The 23,864-nt window shown below is 34.8% G+C and overlaps 1 protein-coding gene across 4 annotated transcripts in view; it reads left to right on the top strand.

The window, feature by feature from the left end:
* Positions 1-22,034, top strand: part of LOC149800117 (ras GTPase-activating protein 3-like) — a 132,274-nt gene extending 110,240 nt beyond the window's left edge. For 2 of the 4 annotated variants that reach the window (XM_089959713.1, XM_089959712.1), the window contains 2 exons: positions 8,120-8,306; positions 11,462-22,034. In XM_089959713.1, coding sequence (XP_089815839.1) covers positions 8,120-8,306; positions 11,462-11,522 — 248 coding nt within the window. In that variant the 3' untranslated portion in view covers positions 11,523-22,034. The remainder of the gene's footprint in view (positions 1-8,119; positions 8,307-11,461) is intronic. The other 2 variants (XR_016421325.1, XR_016421324.1) reach the window with 2 other exon arrangements.
* Positions 22,035-23,864: the final 1,830 nt, after the last annotated feature.

Here is a 23,864-nt window from a genome sequence, read left to right as displayed (position 1 = left end):
TTTATGTGTTACAGTAGGCCTCTGATACGTTGAATGTGGTAGTTTGATTTCCTGGTTGTTTTTATATTGTTGAATTTGTTATATTTTCTGATGAAAGCTTATTAGATATCATATTCATCTGATCATAAACTCGGCCTCACTTTTATTTAAAATCCATTTTATTCTAAAAAAGTAAAGTTTTTTCCCCCAGTTTATCAAAATCCACTTGTTTGAGCAAAGCATGAAAGATCTTATCATTTTTCCTACTAGAATTTGTAACTGACCCAGAAGATTTGGGTTATTTTATTTGTAATTTATTTAAAATGTTTTCTTCTCTGTCAGGTATATTTATATGAACAATTTTACCCCTTGACAATATCGGCTGAATCAGCATTTCTCAATTAGCTAATTGAAGACTTTCATATAGAGTACAGATGTGGTTGAAGAAATTGATATTTTTAATGAGCTCATATGTAATCAAAATGATATATTTAGTCAACCTTTTTAGAAAGTTAAGATTTTTATGTTCTCATTTACAGATTTTAATGAAACTGAGGTAGATGATTTTCATTTTCCCTCAATCATATAAAGAATATTTGGAAAAAGTCACCAGCCATTCAATAAGTACTGGTACAAGAATTAACTTGACAGCAAGATATTCAAATCTTATTTTATGACTCGTCAAATATTTGATGATAATACCAATAAAGCAAAACAACCAGGAAAGTGCTTCTTTATTTTCTTGCATTTGGTGAATAAATTTAATGCTTTTAGTTTAGAATGATTCTGTTTCTCCAATCTTTAATCTCTATTCCTCATGATTTCTGATTGCTGTATTTGTTGACCTTTAATCTCTATAGATTTCACTAAGCTATTACAGAGTTGGTTGGTTGGTTTTAACTGGACTGGCTTGGACAGTTATTGAACCCATAACCCAACGCTCTAGCAACTGAGATACCATGGCTCTCGGAAACTGTTACAAATTGTAGTTGGTCTGAAATTCCTTATTCAGTTGTATCATTTATTTTTGTATCTTATCCACCTCAGTTCATTTATTTTGTTTTTAATGGTAGTTACATTAGTGGGGCCCCGAATGGCCGAGTGGTCTAAAGTGCTCTCCGTTACGGATCACTGCCATCTCACCTCTGTCTGCGTGGGTTCGAGTCTAGGATTCAGCCAATGTGGGTATGTGAGAAAGCTTGCCAGTAGCTTCTTGTGGGTCGGTGGTTCTTTCCGGGGTTTTCCCGGGTTCTTCCTCCACCATTAATACTGGCCGCCATGTATAGCCTATCGTGTGCTGAAAAATGATGTTAAACCCTACAACAACAACAAAAAAGTTATATTAGTCTTTTGGACACTGAAATCTGTTAGACTCTTTTTCAGCAGTTTTTATCAAGCTTGTATGTAATGTGAATGCATGTATTGCATTTATTTTTGTGTCTTAATTTGTGGTTTTGTGGAAATTGTAATTTTCATTTGTAAAGTAGTTCATATTAAAATTGTTGCTGTATATACTCACATGTAAGTCAGATCCAAGTGCAAATGCACAGACCTAGATCTACCATAACATAATGCATCGGCAGATCTGGATCTGTGCAGTTTGTCAGAAGTAGCTAGTAGGAAAAACAACATAAACCCAGGTCTGCTAGCTCATTATGCAGATCAGTGTTTATGCAGTTTGCAGTTGGACTTGTACAAATGTATGTATGTATGTATTCACTCATAAAAAAAATTGAATTTACTGTCTCTTATAGCAAGACTACATATCTTTTTTTTTTCCTGGCAATAACATCATCAACGAAAAGTTCATATTTTGTGAAACATTGATTACCCAGACCTACGTCACTCAAATGCTTTGCATAACTTGAATGATTTCTCGCCTGCTGTAAATTCAGCATTCTTTTCTGTGTTCTTTAGAAACTCAGACCAGGATGCCACTCAACCTTAATTTATTACCATTTATACATCAACTCCACATTGAATTTTTCCACATTAAATTACTTGCTTTATCCATGGTGAATGGAAGGGAACGGTAATCATTAATGTTTTCAAGCATTGGAGGCGCTCCCAAAAGTTGCAGAGGACAATTTATATCATTTAACTACTTGAGACAAGAAGCAATTTACTCTTATCATTCTGCATTGCAACCTTGACTACCAAGGTTCTTAGTTAATTAATTAGTCAATTAGTCCGCATCTCTTACAAAAATTAAATGTTATATGGACCACTTACCAGCTGTGTATATGATGAGACATCAAACAAGTTGAAAAATCTTGAATTATTGTTAAAATCAATTTTTTTTTATTTGTACATTTTGTGGTATTTGGTTCACTAATTTTTTCCATGATGCAAGTTTTGGGACACCTGTCAAGGGAGCCCCTTCCATTGTTTAGGGTTTTTTCAAGTAGCATGACTAATGTATTAACTCTGTTGTGATTCCCAATACCTGGTCAGATTGAAAAAGTGGTGTAAGGCATTGGCTGATCAAGTCTACTTACCGTGTGTATTTTCTTATAAGTCAACAGCAAACTGCACAGACCCAGGTCTGCCATTGAATAATGCACCAGCAGATCTAGTTCTGTACAGTTTGTTAGGAGTAGTCAGTAGAACAAACAACATAGACCTTAATCTGCAGTTGCATTATGATATGGCAGATCAGGATCTTTGTTAATTGCAATTTGACTTATAAGTGTGTATATATGTTACCACTTGAGTAAACATACCTCTGACAATGACACCTATTGCATAATAAACAGTTCCAACCATAATGCTGCCAGAAGTATGACACAACTGTATCAGTCCAGATGTTATTATATTTCATCATACAGAGAAAGTAAGTTAGGAAAATGGTTATTGTATTGCTTATGTATTTAGAGAAGGCCACTTACATGAAGGAAAATAGCTATTCAACGGTTACAAAGACACTGACTAGCATTGCTATGTATGATGTTTATTATGAGTTGATTTTCATGTTTACTATGAGTTGATTTTCATGTTTACTATGAGTTGATTTTCATGTTTACTATGAGTTGCTGTCATAAACATGAAAATCAACTCATAATCAACTTTTTAATTCACATTGTGACCTATAACTTGAAATAATCTCATCAGAATAACCAGTTTTCAACCATGGTAATGTCAACTTCCTTTAGTATGATGTTTGCACAGATGAGAGCAAGATCAGCCTTTACTATATATAGTAAAAGTCATGCAGGTCACGTGTGCGCATTTACTCAAATTAAATATAGATTGTTGTTTTAAAATTTAATACTGATTTTGTTTTACCGAAGTCTATTCAGTTCAGATTATTGAATGCTGTGCACCTTAACTGTCTTTGAGAAACAACCAGATAAAAATTGTTGATCACTATAGATTTTTACAATGGTGGCCAGGTACTAAACAGGGCCAAGGAAAGAGCATGTCAACTCTGATCATTACATTACTATGAATTTGTTTACCAAAATATGCAGCTTTCATTGTGACATCACAGCACATTACTTTCAATCTGGATTGTAATGGATCATACCTGTCGGTTGATCTTGTCCAAAAATGTCCATGTACTTTAGTGTTGAGTTTGCTTTTACTTACTTCTTGGGCCATGTAAATAATAACCTTCCAAGGGAATATGGATGTACAAGGATCCAAATAATGTGTACAAGGATCCAAATAAAATGTACAAGGATCCAAATAAAGTCAATAATTGTCATTTCAAGCTATGTAGAATCAAATTGTGGAAAATGTTACCAATTACTGAAATAATCAGTGTTGAGCACATACATGACCTGTATGACTTTTACCATACCTCAATCTTTTACTTGTTTCCTTTTGTCTTTGGATTTTGTATTTCCTCATGGAAGAAGTGGGTGTGTCTATCCATCCATCCTTTTGTCTTGCATTCATTTGCATAGCCTGGTAAGGAGTGTCACAGATTATTTATTTTCATGAAACTCAGTACAAACTATGGTCATAAGATGCACACATGGACAAATCACTTTGATCCAGCAGTGTTTGTTAAAGCCATTGCCCATTTTGTCCTGCGGTATTGTATTGCATAACTAGACCCACAGTTTATTAGAATTCTATCATTGTAAATGTTTTGTGGTCTTCACATGAATATGTGCATTACCCAAAATAATTTTTGCTCCAGTATTTTCTTAGAGATCCTGTATTACCCATTTTGTTTAGAGTTCCATTATTTTTGTTTAGAGTTCCTGTATTGCCTATTTTGTTTATAGAGTTCCTGTATTATCCATTTTGTTTAGAGTTCCTGTATTACCCATTTTGTTTAGAGTTCCTGTATTGCCCATTTTGTATAGAGTTCCTGTATTGCCCATTTTGTTTAGAGTTCCTGTATTGCCCACCTAATCTTGGAGCTTACTGGTGTGAATAGCACACTAGTTCCTTTGATGGATTGCCATCATGAAGTTTGTTGGAGTGATTGATACAACTAGTTCCTTTGTTGAATTACCATGAAACTTTGTAAATATTGTGGTGAAATGCTAAATTGAACAAGTCTGTATGCTTCCACAATGTTTGTTTTAGTTACAGACTTTGTGTTTTGTGAGGTATCTATCCCAATAGTGTTAATGCAACTAGTCCTGAAGATTGCCATGCATTTTGTATGGATTGCAATGAAACCTGCAACATATTATAGACATCATCTGATATGTAGACACATATAGACAAAGTTTTTGTGTTCCCATGAGTTTTATAACAGTTATTTCCTCTCTTGATTTACAGCACTGGATGTAGTACATGAAAGAATTTTGTGAATGTAACTACGTTTGCAGCTTTTAGCTCTACCAGTCATAGACAAGAAGAACTTATGAGATTACCTGTATGTCCATCATCCATCATCCAACATGCATCTTCCAATGTCCATCAGTTTGTTATCACTACTCCTCCTTGAAATTTTACACACACATTCATCCCAAAGTCTAGTTGGTCTTAAATGAGAATGGTGCTGCTTGGACATCCAATATATCAATGATATTGGCCATGTTTAAAATTGGAATGGTTGGTCATTTCAACATAGGGTTTTCACCAAAAGTCTATTTATGATGTCTTGTTGGTCCTAAATGAAAATTATGCCAATCTGACATCCAGTTTGGTCAAAACTGACACCTTAATTAGATTGTATCTCTACTCCTCCTGAAGAGAAAGTCATGTCAGCACGGAGGTTATTTTTGTGTTGTCTACTTGGTCTTAAATGAAAATGGTGCTGCCTGGATATCCAACATGGCCACCATTGATCTATGTTGAAAATCTTGTTATTGCTACTCCACCGGAAGGATGTTCATTTAAACATGGGCTTTTCATTGCCTTATCGCCATTTCTTTTAGCTGCAAAGTTAATTAAATTAGGTTTTCATCGGAAATACTAATTATAATGGTCCCAAATGAATTTGATGCCAGTCTGACTGCAGACATGGTTGCCATGATGGACATATTGAAAACCTTATCATGAATTCTCCTGAAAGGATTGTCAACTTGGGTTTTTCTCCTAAAGTCTTTTAATGGTGTCCAGTTTTGAAAGCGGCACCAGTCTTACATTTATTGTGGCTGCCATGATGACTAATTTGAAACTCTTGTTGCTCATGAATATCAGAGATGGTTTCAGTACTTGGCAGTTAAAAAGAAGAAATGATTTGTCTTGAATTTCTGAAAATTCGTTTTGGCAGGTATAAGTCAGTCCATTTGAGGGAGTTGTGTTGGTTCATAGTATTCATGAACTCACAAATAAATTCATAACATTGTAAGTTGTTTCCAAGAGATTTCATATGTAACATCCATTTTATTATATTATCACAATAGGAATACAAGTATTGAAATGTTGCTGCAGTGGATAAGATCTGTAGTTTTTACAAGTGAGGATCAACAAAACATCACTTCATTTTAAAGGTCAAAGGTGGTTTCTGTTTATGCAGTGTTTTAAAATTCCATATGAGAAAACTACACATTCATCATTAATATCAATTTCTACAGCATTGTTTTTGAAGAATTGCTTTTAAAAGCATGACTTTAACAAACGTCGTTGAATGTATTATCTGCCTCTGATACTTATGCAGAGTGTGCGTGTGATTTGAATTTTTAACATAGCTTTAAAAATATTTTAGTCATATCGCTATGATGTCTACTGTTGCAGTTTATAATGATGTTTAGCATTGGGGCATCATGCCACAGACATGTAGCATCATGTCCCACCCAGTCCTATTATCCGGACACCAGGCCAACCAATCCTAACACTAACCTCTTAATGCTGAGCACCTAGTGAGGCAGCTATTAGTACCATTTTTATAAGTCTTTGGTATGACCTGGCCAGGGTGTGAACCCATGACCTCCACCACTTAGGCCACTGGAGTGGTACATATGTGGAGTTATCTAACCTTATATTGACCATCATAATTTCATTTATCATTAAAAACATAGTATTGCTGTGTGAACAATATATTTATAGTCAGAGAGATAATAATAGTAGCAAAATATAGTAATAATAATATTGAAATTACCTTGTAATAATAGTATTGAAATATCCTAGTAATAATGGTATTGAAATATCTAGTAATAATAGTATTAAATATAGAATTTTTAGTAATATCCTGGTAATAACCGTGTTGAAATATTCTAGTAATAATAGTATTGAAATATTTTATCAATAATACTTCTGAAATATCCTAATAATAATAGTATTGAAATATAGTATTTATAGTATTGAAATATAGTATTGAAATATTCTAGTAATAATAGTATTGAAATATAGTATTTATAGTATTGAAATATAGTACTGAAATATTCTAGTAATAATAGTATTGAAATATAGTATTTATAGTATTGAAATATAGTACTGAAATATTCTAGTAATAATAGTATTGAAATATAGTATTTATAGTATTGAAATATAGTATTGAAATATTCTAGTAATAATAACATTGCTGAATTGTGGTAATGATAGTACTTAAATTTAGTTTAACAGTATTAAAATAACCTTATAATAATAGTATTAAAATTTGCCAGTAAAAATAGTATTGAAATATCATAGTAATATTAGTATTGAAATATCATAGTAATAATAGCATTGAAATGTAATATAGTATTAAAATGTTCCAATTCTTGAGACTTGCATTTCATTGAATTTGTACATGGGCAACCCCTTCCACCACTTGAATATAACCCCTTATTTCCTAACATGTTCCGCTTGATATTTACTTCTCATTTCTCCACAATGAATGTGTAAAGCAAGGGTTTAATGTAGATGTGTGTTTACATTTTAAATTTCTATATCAAAAGTTAATTGTCGATGGGTTTTTTCTTCAGTTTCCTCTCTTTCTCGTTTTCCTCCAATGATGGCCCAAATGAAATGTTTAAATCCCTTTATCATATATAGAAGTATTTTTAATGATTTGATCACTTATAATATGCCCTGGAAAAACTAGAAAACTCTGTAGAGCTGACTCAAAAAGCTTCTTGTAATAGCTCCTAGTTTGTCACAGTATACTTGGTACATTCCTATTTTATCTATCTTTATTAAGAAATAGAAAAGGAAAACATTTTTATGTGTTTGATGAGAACATGTGTCTGTATACTGCTCATAATCCATTATATTTAATTTTAAATGACCAATGCAGTCTGTATATGTATACATTGGTGGCAAGTTGTCTTGTTCTATAAGGATGTCACACATAACAGGTAATCAAACCTTTGTCAAGGGAGGTAATGCAGTTTTTAGTTTTGGAAATCTAACTTCAGTGGTACAGGAATTCCTTGTATGACGATTTACTGAATGCATCCATTTTTAATTTATACTTGATGTTCTTCAAAACGAATCAGACTCTTTCTCCATAAATGACCTTTAAACAGACTGTGTGCACTCACATACAAGTCGGGTCTAACTGAAAACTGAGTACTGATAGTTACATATCTATCATTACTGGCAGATCTGAATCTACTCAGTAGTATAAAGAACATAAACCCTTATCTGCCAGTGCTTTATGGGATGGTAGATCAGAGTCATTGTTTGCAGTTGGACCCAACATGGTCATCAATAAACTTAGTGTTTGATATACAAAAGATGATTACTTATTTAATTGCTGTTATAATTTGTTTTTAGCCTTTCCGAATTTACCAATACATGTCTATTTCAGATACGTGTGGCAGCCTGGAAGTCTATGGTGGGGATGTTGGTCTGAATACTTCCCATGGTTTTCAAATTGAGGATAGCAAGACGTGTTTTGAGACCCTGAATGAAGTGCTGAAGTGTGTAATTAGCCTTGAGCAGGAACATTTGCATTACAGAAAAACTGTACAGAGGGATACAGTCACAGGATCTTTGTAAGTTTTCTATATATTTACTTTCTCCCTGAATACAGCTAAAGCACTATACACCTTTCCTTCAATAACTTGCGTACAACGGGGTCCACAAACGTTGACCGCACTATAAGCAAGGGTGCAAGTTACTGAGGTACCTTCAAAAATTGAAAAGATCTGCTTAAGCATCGAGAAAACTGTGAGGGGAGTATGGGAACTGGACTGTTTAATGACTGAATCCTTGTTTTACAATCACGTTGGTAATTTTGTTAATAATGCACTTTTTCTAATGAAGGTGTTCATTGTTCTGTGTAAATAACATTTATTTTCAACATGTCCATGTGAAAGATCATTGCAACTGATTTCAACAACCATCACGTGTATGCAAAAACAACTGTGTATTATGTCAGTGCTTTTTGTTTTGTTGATTAGTCTGGTTCCTGTAGTGGTATTCAAAACTATTGTGCCAAATCGGGAATCTGGTAGCAGGGAACTAGACCAACTGTTGATACACCACCAAATAAGATTCTTTTTTTTCCAAAAACAAGCGACATTTATTTCATGAGACATTCGTCTATGTTGAAACTCTATTTTTTCTTTGTTCAATTAGTACATTATTGATGTTGTGATTTCATTGGAAGTAATAGTGAAATTTCTTATCATCCTTGAGGGTATCTCTTCGTGTCAGTTCAGGTATTCTCTGAAACTCGATTATCCACAATGGTCCGTATTTGTGAAACGAAGCTCTTTATTTTACGAAGTATTCTTTTAGCTTGGTTGCCTTGCTATCTTTGATCACAGTTATGAGTGAGTCAGTTAACTGAAGACAGTTTATGTTACATACACAATATTTTTAACAGTGTTTGATTGATCCATGAAGCAAGTTCACACAACATATAACCAGGGCCACTATATTTTAAGGTTGTAGAATTTATGTGCCTTTTAACTTATCTTTGAATCCACCTCCTTTATTTGATTCAAAGACATAATTAACATGATAATACAAAGGATGCCAGCTTTTAATTCAGTGCAACACTACAACAAATACTTCTTCAAGTCAGTTATCAAAACACAGCTTTTAATTAGGTTCTCAGAGAAACACTTGTGGACATAGCTGTTATGGTAGATTGACACATTTTATGTTTATATACACATTGCATTTATGATGATTACACTTAAAAGGAACTAAAAGATAGAATTAAAATAAATTTCACTTAACAAAAATTATTTAATTGTTATTTAAGTATTAACGTACTGCCTACACTAGGAATGACATTTTCATTGATAAAAATTTCCTTGAATATCTTTAATTACAGTGTACTTAGAATGTTGTTTGGAAAGAAAATGTAACCACTTATGTGACTTCTTATTAAAAGCTGACAATTTTAAAATGTTGATTAAAATTTTGTGGTCATATCCACTATTTTTGACTACAAAACGTTTCAGTTACCAATTTTGTTTGCAATTTTCTTCAAGTTTTAAGCAATAGGGATCCTTTTTTTTCTGGTTTAAAAAAAATGGGATCCATGTCTGATAAGTGGGTTTCCGAGTTATCAGGGTGCAAGTTTTTGAGGGAGTGGTGTACTTACTCCAAAACCACATAGGGGTGCCCAGCTATGGCAGCCATTGTAGCTCTCTTAAAATTTTTATCTTTAGTCCTGTAGAGATGGTCATATTAATTTGGTGTTGTTAGAAGAATTCTTTTGCACCTTTTTACCATATACAGCTGCTCAACAATCAACAGTATATTTGTTGTCAAAGAGATAATAATTGTATTCAAATATCATTGCTAATGAGTAAATCAGAGTCCTTAAGTTTGTATATCAGTATTAGAATTGTCCTTGACAGGGTTTGTATGTCAGTATTAGAATTGTCCTTGACAGGGTTTGTATGTCAGTATTAGAATTGTCCTTGACAGGGTTGGTATGTCAGTATTAGAATTGTCCTTGACAGGGTTTGTATGTCAGTATTAGAATTGTCCTTGACAGGGTTTGTATGTCAGTATTAGAATTGTCCTTGACAGGGTTGGTATGTCAGTATTAGAATTGTCCTTGACAGGGTTTGTATGTCAGTATTAGAATTGTCCTTGACAGGGTTTGTATGTCAGTATTAGAATTGTCCTTGACAGGGTTGGTATGTCAGTATTAGAATTGCCCTTGAAAGGCTTTGTATGCCAGTATTAGAATAATCCTTGACAGGCTTTGTATGTCAGTATTAGAATTGCCCTTGAAAGGCTTTGTATGCCAGTATTAGAATAATCCGTGACAGACTTTGTATGTCAGTATTAGAATAATCCGTGACAGACTTTGTATGTCAGTATTAGAATAATCCGTGACAGACTTTGTATGTCAGGATTAGAATTGCCCTCAAAAGGCTTTGTATGTCAGTATTAGAATAATCCGTGACAGACTTTGTATGTCAGTATTAGAATAATCCTTGACAGGCTTTGTATGCCAGTATTAGAGTTGCCCTCAAAAGGCTTTGTATGCCAGTATTAGAATTGCCCTTGAAAGGCTTTGTATGTCAGTATTAGAATAATCCGTGACAGACTTTGTATGTCAGTATTAGAATAATCCGTGACAGACTTTGTATGTCAGGATTAGAATTGCCCTCAAAAGGCTTTGTATGTCAGTATTAGAATAATCCGTGACAGACTTTGTATGTCAGTATTAGAATAATCCTTGACAGGCTTTGTATGCCAGTATTAGAGTTGCCCTCAAAAGGCTTTGTATGCCAGTATTAGAATTGCCCTTGAAAGGCTTTGTATGTCAGTATTAGAATAATCCGTGACAGACTTTGTATGTCAGTATTAGAATAATCCGTGACAGACTTTGTATGTCAGGATTAGAATTGCCCTTGAAAGGCTTTGTATGTCAGTATTAGAATAATCCTTGACAGGGTTTGTATGTCAGTATTAGAAGCCCTCGAAAGGCTTTGAATGTGATTATTTGAATTGTCCTTGACAGGCTTGCAAAACTAAACAAGCCCAGATCTTTATTGCATAATGTGCTTGCAGAATTGGGACTCCTGCAGTTTGTTTGGAATAATCAATAGAACAAAAGCATATACTCTGATCTGCTCATGTGTTATGCAGTGGCAGATCAATGTCTGTTTTCAGTTGACTTATTCATGATATATATAGTAAATGTACTTATGAGGCTTCTTTAATTCTTTTACAGTGAGACACCTATTGGAGATGACAGCCTGATAATATCTAACGATAATGATACCAAATTGTGAGAGATACATGTATAAACACCTATTGGAGATCATGACATAGTAATATCTAATGATAATAATACCAAATTGTGAGGGATTCTTGTGTGAGACACCAACTGGACATGACAGCCTGATAATTTCTAATGATAATGATACGAGATTGTGTGAGATACACATGAGACACATATTGGAGATCACAGCATAGTAATAATCTAAAGATAATTATGCCAGACTGTAAGAGATACATATGAGAGAGACCAAATGGAGATGACATCCTGATAATTTCTAATGATATTAGTTTCTGAGTGACAAATGTACATCACAACCACAGCAGAGTCCACAGCATCATTACATAAGAATATACAAGGAAATGGATCTCTGCATAATACTTGTGGAAATAACTGGAAAGGATTTTTTGTCGGTGAAAAGCAAAAGATGCTGGGTTATCAGAATTAGAGAACTGCTGTGTTCAAGTCAGACTGATGTGTTCCAGGATGTTTTTAATAGGAATTTTTTTATTGTTTCACTTGCATGAACAGGTCGTGAGTCTTTATATCACGTTTCTTGGTCTCAGCATAATACTGCTAGAGGCATAGAAAAAACATTTCCCAGTGAAAAGCAAAAGCAAAAGCTGTAGGGATAATAAAACTAGAGAGTTACAGTGTTCAATTAGAGTAGAATCAAAGTTGTGTTCAAATATTTTTACTGGGTATTTTTTTTTTTTGTTTCATGAACAGTTATCAAGACAGCATCGTTAATCACAGTATTATGTTAAAGGTATAGAGTGAAAGCATAAGGAGTAAACATCATCGGAGATGAGACTAATAGAAAATATGATGGGTTTGGCACTGATTGAAAGAAATTTAAGGGGTTGTATTATTTGGTTTGTGTTAGACTGTGTTGTGTTTGTACCAACCCTCAACATCGCTTGTTTTTCTCTCCCATTTTTTTTCAAACATAATATTTATTCAGTCTGCATTTGTTTTAGTGAACACATAGAAGATGTGTTTGACATCATGAAAGTGCATCTTACCATTTTAAAAGACCTAAAAGAAAAGTGTAAATTTTCTTGTTTTCCAACCAACCACTTTTTTATCTGTTGATGCCAGAAATTGTTCGGATCATGAAAAAGTAGAACAAAAAATGCCCCCAAACACAGGAATTTCTGAATGTTGTGACCAGTCTGGAGCAACAGTAGCTTGGTAGAACATTGGTTGTTGTTGTTGTGGGGTTTAACGCCATTTTTCAGCACACGATAGGCTATGCATGGCGGCCAGTATTAATGGTGGAGGAAGAACCCTGGAAAACCCCGGGAAGAACCACCGACCCATGAGAAACTACTGGCAAGCTTTCTCACATACCCACGTTAGCCGAATCCTAGACTCAAAACCACACAGACAGAGGTGAGATGGCAGTGATCCGTAACGGAGAGCGCTTTAGACCACTCGGCCACTCGGGGCCCCTGGTAGAACATTGGACTCCTAATCCAAGGGTCACAGGTTTGATACACACCCAGGCCTGTTGGGCTTGGCTGCCTCAGTTTGTCCTTGGAAATGGTACTTAGCTCCCATTTCCTCAGCTTGATACAGTCATTGATGTGTTGAAAGTACAAATATGATGTGCAGTTTGTGCTATGATGTGCAGTTTGTGCTGTGATGTGCAGTTTGTGCTAGATAAGGTGGCTAAAACTAACCCATCAACACGCTCAACATCTGTAAATATTTTTGCAAAGATGCCTGACATATACATCAAAACGTGACCAAAAGAGATACGACGATGAGAAAACTAGCTATTATTGACTTCTGTTAGGTCTAGAAATTTCTCAATGAATGAATAGTAAGAAGAAATGGAAGAATGAATGGCATCCTTTAAATTTGGAAGCTTCTGTTTTTAAACTTGCTTGTAGCACCACTGGTTTTTGACAAGAAGAGCTTATGGGATGATTTTTCATCCCATGTTTATCCATCTGTTCATTAGAACAAATTTGTTATTGCTACCATGTATAGCCTATCGTGTGCTGAAAAATGGCGTTAAACATAACAACAACAACAGCTACTCTTTCTAAACTATTTTGAGGATTGCCATTAAACTCTATTTGGACATTAATCCCATGATCTAGTCGGTCTTAAATCAAAAATGGTACCACTAGGACATCGACTATGACCACCACAGCAGCTATCTTGAAAATCTTGTTACCAATACTCCTAAATGGATGATCTTGTATATGGTTAGACTAAAAGACTTTTTTGGTCCATAACAAAAATGGTGCTGATCTGATGTCCAGTATAGCCACTATAGCAGCCATCTTTAAAATCTTGTTATTGCTACTCCTACTGAAAGGAACAGCATATTTTCATGCGGTTTACCTGGAGGCTTTTTAAGACATCTAGTTGGTCCTTAATGAAAATGGTGCCAATTTGATGTCTAATATGGTCACTGCATCTTGAATCATGTTATTGCTGCAAAGAATGGATGGTCATATCGGTATGAGGTTTGTGCTAAAAGACTTCTTACGATGTACTCTGCAGTCGTCCATCATGTCCAGCGATGATGCTAGTTGTGTGGTGACTACGCCTGTGGCTCATGAGTCCAAAGCTAGAGGCGCACAGGATGTTACGGGTTGGGCATGGGAAGTCTATAGACATGATGGTCTGGGATCCTGTGATGTTTTTCTGTCATGGCCATGAGTCATTGGCAGCAGTCATCCTCCACTAGTTCAACAGCCTTGTGATGAGTTTGCTCCAGGTCAGCCAAGGCTTCCAGTTCACTGGGTTGGATTTTGCACCATTTCAGATTAGACTTAAGGTTTTTTTGTACCTTTTCCTGGGTCACCCTTGCTTCTGCTTTCCCTGCTTGAACTCGCCATAGAAGAGCTGTCTCAGTCTTGTGCTCTCCTCCATCTGAATGACATGGCTAGACAATCTGAGCTGGACTTTCAGCAGAAGTGCTAGGAACATTGACTCTGTTGAGGACTTTGGATGTGCATGATATTCCGTATTTACATGTGGAATTGCTCAAGCTGCTTCACATGCCCGCAGTATACGGTCAGGGTTTCACAGCTTTAGAGCAAGGAGGTGAGGATGACAGCTTTAAAGACCTTGGTCTTGGTGGACATTTGAATGTCTTTTTGTTGCAGGAATCTGATACAAAGTTATCCAAGTGCTGGACTTGCATTCCAGATCCAGGATGTAATCTCATTGTCTAGTGACACAAGACATTGTGCTTCCCAGGGATGCAAAGTTCTCTTCATTCTTCACTTGTTTCCCCTTGATCTTGATGGTTGATTGTGGTGGGTTTGTGTAATGAGCTGGATAAAGGGGTACCTGTTTTGTCCAGGTTTATTGTCAGACCAAACATCCTGGTTGTCTCAGAAAACTTATTCACAATGGTCTGAAGGTGGTTTTCCTTGTGTGCCATAAGTACACAGTCACCTATAAACAGATCTTCGAGAAATATTCTTTCCAGTGTCTTTGGTCATGCAGAGAAATGATGCAAGTCACACAGGGACCCATCAAGTCCATACCTAATGTAGAATCCTTGGTCCTTTGCTGCATGGAGTAGGATTTGGGTGTGAAAGAGGTTGATCAGCACAGGTGCAAGCACCAAGCCCTGCTTCAGTCCGGTCGAGATGCCAAAGTGCTCCGAGTATTCCCCATTGGCCAGGATCTTTCCTGTCATGTTATCATGGAACAACAGGATGAGGGTGGTGAACTTTCTGGGGCAGCCAAGTTTTCCAAGGGCCAACCACAGGGCTGCTCTATGTACAGAGTTGAAAGCCATGGTAAATGAACACTGTAGAGATCCATGTGCTTTTCCATGCATTTCGCCTCAGTGAAGATCATGTCGACTGTGCTTGCAGCCTGGATGGAATTCACATTGAGATTCGGGTAGCAGTTCCTCTGAGATAAGCATTGTGTCTGGTTCATCTTAAATGAATATGGTGCAGATCTAGCATCCAATGTAGCTAGCAGCCATCTTGAAAATTCTTATTGCTACTCTGTCAGATTGGAAAGTCGTACAGATGTGGGGTTTTCACCAAAATGTCTAGTTGGTCTTTTTTGAAAAAAGTGCTGATCTGATGTCAAAAATGGCCACTACAGAGGTCATCTTAATGCTATCTAGTTACTGCTACTCCACCTGAGTAGAAGGTCAGCATAGGGTTTTTACTGAAATAAGACTTATAATGTCAAGTTGGTGCAAAAAAAGTTGCAGAGTTTGACATCCAATATGGCCACCACAGCAGCCATCTTGAAAATCTTATTACTACTTTTTCTGAATGTAAAGTCATATTGCCATTTGATTTTCAGCAGAAGACATCTTATGATGTCTGTTAGGTTCTAAATGAAAATGATGCTGCTTGCACATCCAAAATGGCTACCATCTGGAGAATCTCGTTATCAGTGCTTGTCATGAAGGGATGGTCATTGGAATGTGGGATATTTACTAAAAGATTTCTATTGTCTAACAACTCCCAAGAGAAAATGGAACTGCTCAGACATCCAATATTGTCGCCATAGTTGTAATTTTGAAAATCTTGTCAAAAGTACTTTCCTTGAATGAATGATGATATATGTAAATGAAAAAGGTGCCAATCTGATCTCTAATATGGCCACACAGTGCCCATCTGGAAAATCTTATCATCGCTACTTCGCTGGTCATATCAACATTGTGATTTCAGATCTTGCCATATCTAGTTGGGTCAAATGGAAAAGGTCATGGCCACCAATGCAGGCATTTCAAAAATATTTTTTATTGTTACATTTCCAAAACTGAAATTCATATCAACAAAGATTTTCACCAGAGGATTTGCTTGTCCTAAATTAAAATGGAGCTGATCAGCCATCATGTTATCACTATGCCTCATTTATAAATGGTGTTTTATCAGATTTCTTATGGTGTCTTTTTGGTTATGAGTGAAGATGATGCAGTTTGACTTGCTGTCATTTTCTACCAGTGATATATGTTTTCCAATAAGACACGGTATAATCGATGCGTCTCTGTTTTCAACATCTTTCTTCATTGAGAAATTAATAAAGGAAACGTGAGTCCTTTTTCTCTTTTTTATCTAAAAATCTGTGGCTGTATGTTGAACACATTTCTCTCATTTTAGCTTGGAAAGACCATGGATTCAATACACTACTACATTAGTGATAGGTTGACTTGTTTTAGAATGATATCACATGAAAGGATGTCATGAGGTAGGAAGTTTTGGACAGTCAAGCTCTTTGTTCATTTTAATTTAGAGAATTTGCTTGGAGTAAATATTTTGGGGGAATAAATGGATTTTTAATCTACTTGGAGTGTTTTACAAAATGCATGACAATTTAACATTTTGAAGTTTTTTCTCCATAATTGACCATTAAGACATTCTGTGTGGGTGTCAAAATCCTTATGTAGATAGTTATATAGGTATATTGTTGTATATTTCAGGTGATGTCGTGTTAGAAAGGCAATTGTGTTTTGAATTAAATTGTAATTGCAGATACATTTTGACGACACAATGATGCTCAGAAATTGTTCATTGCTCAGTTTTATATGTTCAGCTCATATTCACACAGATGTGAATCTACGTATTTTATGAAAAAAGGATGTCCTTGATTGTATATTTTTATTATTACACAACGATCAGCAACGAAAACTGTTAATTGAGATCCTTCTCTTGATTATTATGCATACATGTGACAGAACTAGGATGTCAAACCAGTTGATTTGCAAATTATGATCAGTAGATTTACTTTTAACCAGTAGATTTTTATTTTTACACAAATGGTAACATACACTTAATTCTAATTTCCAAGCCTTCTTGGACTTGTAATAGTTATGGTGTTTTTTTTAGCATTGGGAGAAAACATATTTTGGCATTTTGACATGAACAAAACATCTTGCACAATGCAGTAACAGTTAAAGAAGAAAATAAAAATCAGTTATGCCAGTGTTTTCTGCCAAAATAAATGTTGGGTTGGTCACTTCTTTTTATCTTATCACTGCCAAAGATCAGTAAAATATTAATCCAAAGACTTAAAAGCCATCATTGACAACTGTTGATAGCAGTTGTTACTTATCGCACCAGATAATCACAGTGATGTAATCAAATAACAGTTGTTGTGTATACATGTTAGCCTTTTTGATCCACTTACTCAGTCATGCATCATTGCACTGGTAATTGCACACTGAAACCGTTCCAGTCAAGTATATTGGTTCTGGCTGGTTTCTGTAATGTGCAGATATAATGCATGAAAATAAAATTGTTGCTTCTTCTTTTATTTTACGTTTTTTATAATCTTTAAATTTTCAAAATTAGTAAATTTCAACTGAAAAATTATGTTGCAATAGGCGACCTTTAAAACGGTAATTTTATCCTATACGAGTAGAATTATGTGTATGATTATGGTGTTTATTTTCATGAGGTGGCTTGGATCAAAAGAACTTAAGGGTATGTTAGTGAATGAAAAAAATATAAGTACATACATTAAATAACATTTTTTTTCTCCAGCAAATAAAAAGCTGCAGAAAAATATTTCTGGTACCACTTTATGGTGGTCTACATATTTACTGGTATTTGTGCTTTATTGAAGTATAGTTTGAGTCTTTTGCATACAATTTTATATTGAATATGTTTATTGTTCTTGTAATTTTAACTTTATGAAAGTATTTAGTCTACAATGTCTAGTCCCACATTACACTGTCGCTTTCTATATATAGATAGTCTACTCCTGTACATATAATTCTTTCTCACCAGTTGAAATCAAATCACTTTTTGTAAATTACAAATGTCCTCTTTCCTTTAAAAATGATTGCAAGGAAGTACTTGTTGAAAATATTTGCAGTTCAAAGCCACAAAAATGTAAATTAAATTTTGATTCAAACTGTACTTATTATTTACTACTGCAGTTGAATTTCAAAACCATCACGACTTGTATCTTTTGAAAAGAATAATAGCTAACAATACGGTTGATTGACAGATGGATGTTTATTGGTGCATCAATGCAAAGGTTACAGTTTGACCAGTTTTAATATTAGAGTAAACTGTGTTGCCTAGAAAGACATCATGGCATCTAACCCAATCTGGTATGGGCATTAAGTTTGCCATGCTACAAATGGGCCAACATGGATTTTCTCATTTTAGTTCAAACATAATCCATTATTTGCCCAGTTAAGTATAGTTTTAATGTTTTCTGATAATTAGTACTGTTTATAATTATTTTAACACTGACTTCAGTCTTGGAACATTTTCATGGTATTTTGATTTTTGGAATGTCTCTGAAATATTATTCCCTGTGATTAAGTTAATGTTCTATGAAGCTTGAATGGATTTAGTAGACTGAGTAATTGTTAATTCTCCACTTCTTACCAACTCCACCTCAACCATTGTGAGACTGGCATGAAATTACATGTATTCTATTTAGGTACTAATTAACTACTGTTCCCAGCACAAGTCTGCATTTACAGTAAGTATTATATATTAATAGTATTCTAAAGATTTGCTTAGTAAAATCATATGTTTATAAATAGTTATATCATTATACCTTTTGTTTAGCTATCACTGCTCAAATAAGTTATAAAAAGAACCGATACAAATAATGATTAGTCCCTTCAGAAATTGATTTTTTTCGCTCATTTATTTACTGCTGATGATAATATTTACTGGTTTCTTTATGGATTCTTATAAGAAAATTGGTTAACTTTTCTACTTTCTTAAATATGTGCTAGTCATATTTTTCGTTCTCGTTTTTTCCTCATCCCCATGGCTTCATGCATCAGAGATTGCTATCAAAAGAAGTACTATCATTAAGGCAGTTATCTATTCATCTGTGTAAAATGTAAACCTAACTGCAAACAATGTACATGTAGGTCCTTGTCTGCCATCATATAATGCACTGGCAATAGGGGTGGATGTTGCCACTGCAGTCACAATACGCTACAAATTTCAGTATGAGTGACCCAATATAATACATATTTGTGACATATCCTTCTCTTGGCTCTCCAACAAGATAGTTCTGTATATATTCATTAATATGTCCCTCTATCAGTAAGATACCAAAAAAATAATAGTGCTGTATAAACTCGTAGATAGGTCCCTCTGTAGATAAGCTGACCAACAAAATAGTACTGTATATACTTATAGATTGGTCCCTCTATAGATAAGCTGTTCTACAAAACAGTGCTGTATTTACTTACTCATAGATAGGTCCCTCTATCAGTAAGATACCAAAAAAATAATAGTGCTGTATAAACTCATAGATAGGTCCCTCTGTAGATAAGCTGACCAACAAAATAGTACTGTATATACTTATAGATTGGTCCCTCTATAGATAAGCTGTTCTACAAAACAGTGCGGTATTTACTTACTCATAGATAGGTCCCTCTATCAGTAAGATACCAAAAAAATAATAGTGCTGTATAAACTCATAGATAGGTCCCTCTGTAGATAAGCTGACCAACAAAATAGTACTGTATATACTTATAGATTGGTCCCTCTATAGATAAGCTGTTCTACAAAACAGTGCTGTATTTACTTACTCATAGATAGGTCCCTCTTTAGATAAGCTGTCCAGCAAAATAGTACTGTATATACTCAGTGATAGGTCCCTCTTTAGATAAGCTGTCCAGCAAAATAGTACTGTATATACTCAGTGATAGGTCCCTCTGTAGATGAGCTGTTGATACTCATAAATAAATAGGTTCCTCTATAGATAAGCCGTCCAACAAAATAGTACTGTATATATCACAGATAAAATGTGAAGCAAAATAGTACCGTAATTTTGAATAGATATCTCACTATAGACAAGCTTGCATATGACATTAATATATTAACCTCTTGAACTTTAAAGGAAACTTATGTTTCTCCACTGTCTATGGTTACTAAACAGTTTTTGGATCAGTTGCACATGGGGGAAGGAACAACTCAATCAGTTTCAGTGTTAAAGGTCAAGTTGACTGAAATTGGTTGTGCACAAACATTTTAGACATCCATGGGGTAATCTTGCAAATGGTTTGAGTGCATACTATGCCGATAATGGTAATGTTTTTTTATTTGTATCAGGAGTAGCACAATAATGGGGTCACAGTATACCGTATTGCTAAGACATTATCACAGTAACCTATATATATTGATGTATTGCTACTGGTACATCAGTCTTGAGGCTGTTCACATTCTACTTAAAATTTCCCACCCACACTGTAAGCCATAAACTGTTGGTGCATTATACAGTGGCAGATATGGTCGGTGCTTGTCACAGTCTGATGTACATTGTGGAGAGGTAAACACAGTGTTCCAAATTCTTCAGTCACTATCCCTCACTATAATATTCTTCATGCAAGCCATAAAAGAAGACTGCCATAAAGGTGAGGTTATGTTATATCAAGGTAATTATATTACTGTTAATTAATGGGAGTTCTGACCATTTCTACCTTATAAACTGGATTTCCTTACAGACAAGGTCACCTTATAACAAGGTAATTAAAGTTCTGTTAAATAATGGGTGCTCTGACTTTAAAAACTGGACTTCCTTATCGACAAGGTCACCTTATATCAAGGTAATTAAAGTTCTGTTAAATAATGGGAGCTTTGACTTCATAAAATGGACTTCCTTTTTGCGAGGTGTGTTATAGTAAGGAAAAGTGCTATTCATATTACCGTATGTACTTGCTTATAAGTCGTGTCAAACTGCAAACAACAAAGATTTTGCCATAGCATAATGTAATTGCAGATCAGGGTCTACCTTATTTGTTCTAATTACCCCTAACAAACTGCACAGACCCAGATCTGCTGGCACATTATTTGTGCAGTTTGCAGTTGAACTCGTCTGATAATTGAGTGCACTGTATCAGGTACCAAGTTGACTTCTAGTTAGAGACTGCAGATTTTAAACACATGTACTTACTTTAGTTCAGATTTGTTCTTTTAGTGGTTATTTACTTTGTTTACCTTTACTTTAGTTACCTTTATTGAATCTTAAGAGTTCAATCAGTTGGTCATTTTCCAGAGTTTACATGTCTGATTAAATTAAGATTTAAAAATATATTTTGACAGTAGATTTTTTTTGTTGTTGATTGTCCAAAGTCATTGATTGTTGTGTTTTGATTCATACATGTTTGAGTTTATGTGTTTCATCATGTACAAGACTTTCAGTAACAAATGCATGTAACATGTTGTGTATTGTGCTAAAGGTGTTCAGATATACATGGTTTTCTAATTATTTTTTCAGTAAATTAGCTACTTTAAAAGTATTCATAAACAATTTATCTTTTCAGAAACTTTAGGTGTAGCCAGTGCTACTAAAAAAAATATTGTTTATACAAATTTTTTTTACTTTAATGTGGACAGAATCAAAACTGAAATCAGCAAGATTTTGAAAAAATGTTTTCACAAAATCTTGTGATATGTTCAATTTGTTCTTGTGGTTTGTTTCTCATATTATGTTAAAGGCTGTTAAATGCATGTTTCTTGTAATCTAACGGTTGTTGATTTGTGACCTAGAAAAAAAAATATTTTGGAGACCTTTAGTAGAATAAAACTTGAAAGTACAACAAGTATTTTCTTTTTTCATACACCAACCCACTCATTTACATCAACACTAAAATAAATAAAAAACAATCCAACTATTTATTGTTACATTTTTATAATGCCAACCCTGTTGTTTAGGGATATGACAACCAATAAATTTTAAAGTCCATCATTCCTTGAACATATTAATTACACATCATAAATAATGGCACTAAACTCCATTATAAAGAATTCAGAGAGATCATGGATATATCTGAGTAGTGTTACAGGTCAGCATCCATGTATCAAGAAATGTCTAGTTGTTTATTAATTTGGATGGGAGAAATGTATCGTCAATGCTAGTTGTGTTCAAGAGTAACATTAGAATCAGTGTGTTTGTTGATAGCAAATTAAAAAAAATGATGGCATAATGATGCTTCAAAAAAAGATGGAGATGTACAGATAACTTTTGATGATGATAAGTAGCATCAGCCCTGATAGCAAACAAGAAAACAGCGCAGTACCAAGAGGGAATATTTTGTTAATTATATGCAGTCTGTCAAAAGTAATTCAACAAACACCTGAGATAAAATTTGAGGAAAACATGTTTAATTGAATAGCAATACATTTTCTGGAATGCCAGGTTCCCAGTCAGATAAGTGAATAGCAGTTCCCAATTTACAACCCTGAACTCCACTCCTTCCTGTACACAGATATAATAGATTTAAGATGGGGAACTCACTGGAGCCAGAATGGTTAGTTTGTCACCCATTGGTCACAGGTTAGATACCCGCCCAGGCCAGCTAGGCAGTGTCAGAATGTCCTTTGGAAAGGCACTTTAGCTCCCATTTCCTTGGCATGATATATAGTCAGTAATTAGCTAAAGTGCAATTAAAACTGACAAAAACAAGAATCTTCTACATGACAAAATCTTTAACTTTGGAGGGAAATTTTGATCATATGACTTACAGATTTGATATTTATTTCCTTTATCTTTTATTTACATACATACACATATTGCACAGAATTATAAAATCTCTATGGTTTATATTTTTTCTTGTTTAACTTCTTGATTACATTTATTTGAAAGGGTATTTTTTCCTAAATTTTTGTACAATCTAATTTTTTTACATTTAGCTCACATCATGGAGCTACAGAGGTGCCATAAAACACAACACTATAAAACATTACATTTTCAGGACTTCATAAATGCGGACTAAATCTACAGGAGTGTCAGTCTTATAAGGCACTGTGTTATGGTCACCTTGGACAATATGTCAGTATTAGTTAACCCAGGCATCAGGTAAATTTGCTTCTTCCCTTTGCATGGAACTTTGGAACCTGATCAAACAGGAATTGTCAGAAGTGATCACTCTGAGTGTGCCAAATTCTGGCCAATAGCCTATCCTGATAAGACCATGTGTGCACACAGAATGGTTGATGCACCAGTCAGTAACATAGATGCTTTTTCAACAGGGCTGGAGACTTAGTGGAATGTGTTAGTCCTTTTTATGTCTCATCAGTGCCAAATCAGAGGGCCTAGAAAGTAGACAACTTCAGTCTGAAGTGGGATCATCTGTATGATTATGCCTTCCCACCTTAAAAATAATTTCACAGGTTCTCCATCAAGAACTCCACGTCCCAGCTCATCCTGATAGCTCCCCTGTGGTACCAGTGGTTGAGGTTCATTGACCTACTGGACCTGTTGGTAGACGATCCCAGTGAAGGGACCATCTGACACAGCAGAGGCTGTCTCTCCTACACAACAACACACAGATTCTCCACTCTCATGCTTGACTTATTGTTAAAACTCTAGGTCTTAAAATATGCAACAGAAAAAAGCAAAAGCAGCAATTTAAGTCATATTGACAAACGGA

Source organism: Sinohyriopsis cumingii, chromosome 5, assembly GCF_028554795.1.
Source record: "Sinohyriopsis cumingii isolate HCF-2022 chromosome 5, ASM2855479v2, whole genome shotgun sequence".
NCBI classification, from domain to species: Eukaryota; Metazoa; Mollusca; class Bivalvia; order Unionida; family Unionidae; genus Sinohyriopsis; species Sinohyriopsis cumingii.
The sequence above is the reverse complement of the archived record's forward strand: the minus strand, read 5'-3'. Positions and strand labels throughout refer to the sequence as shown.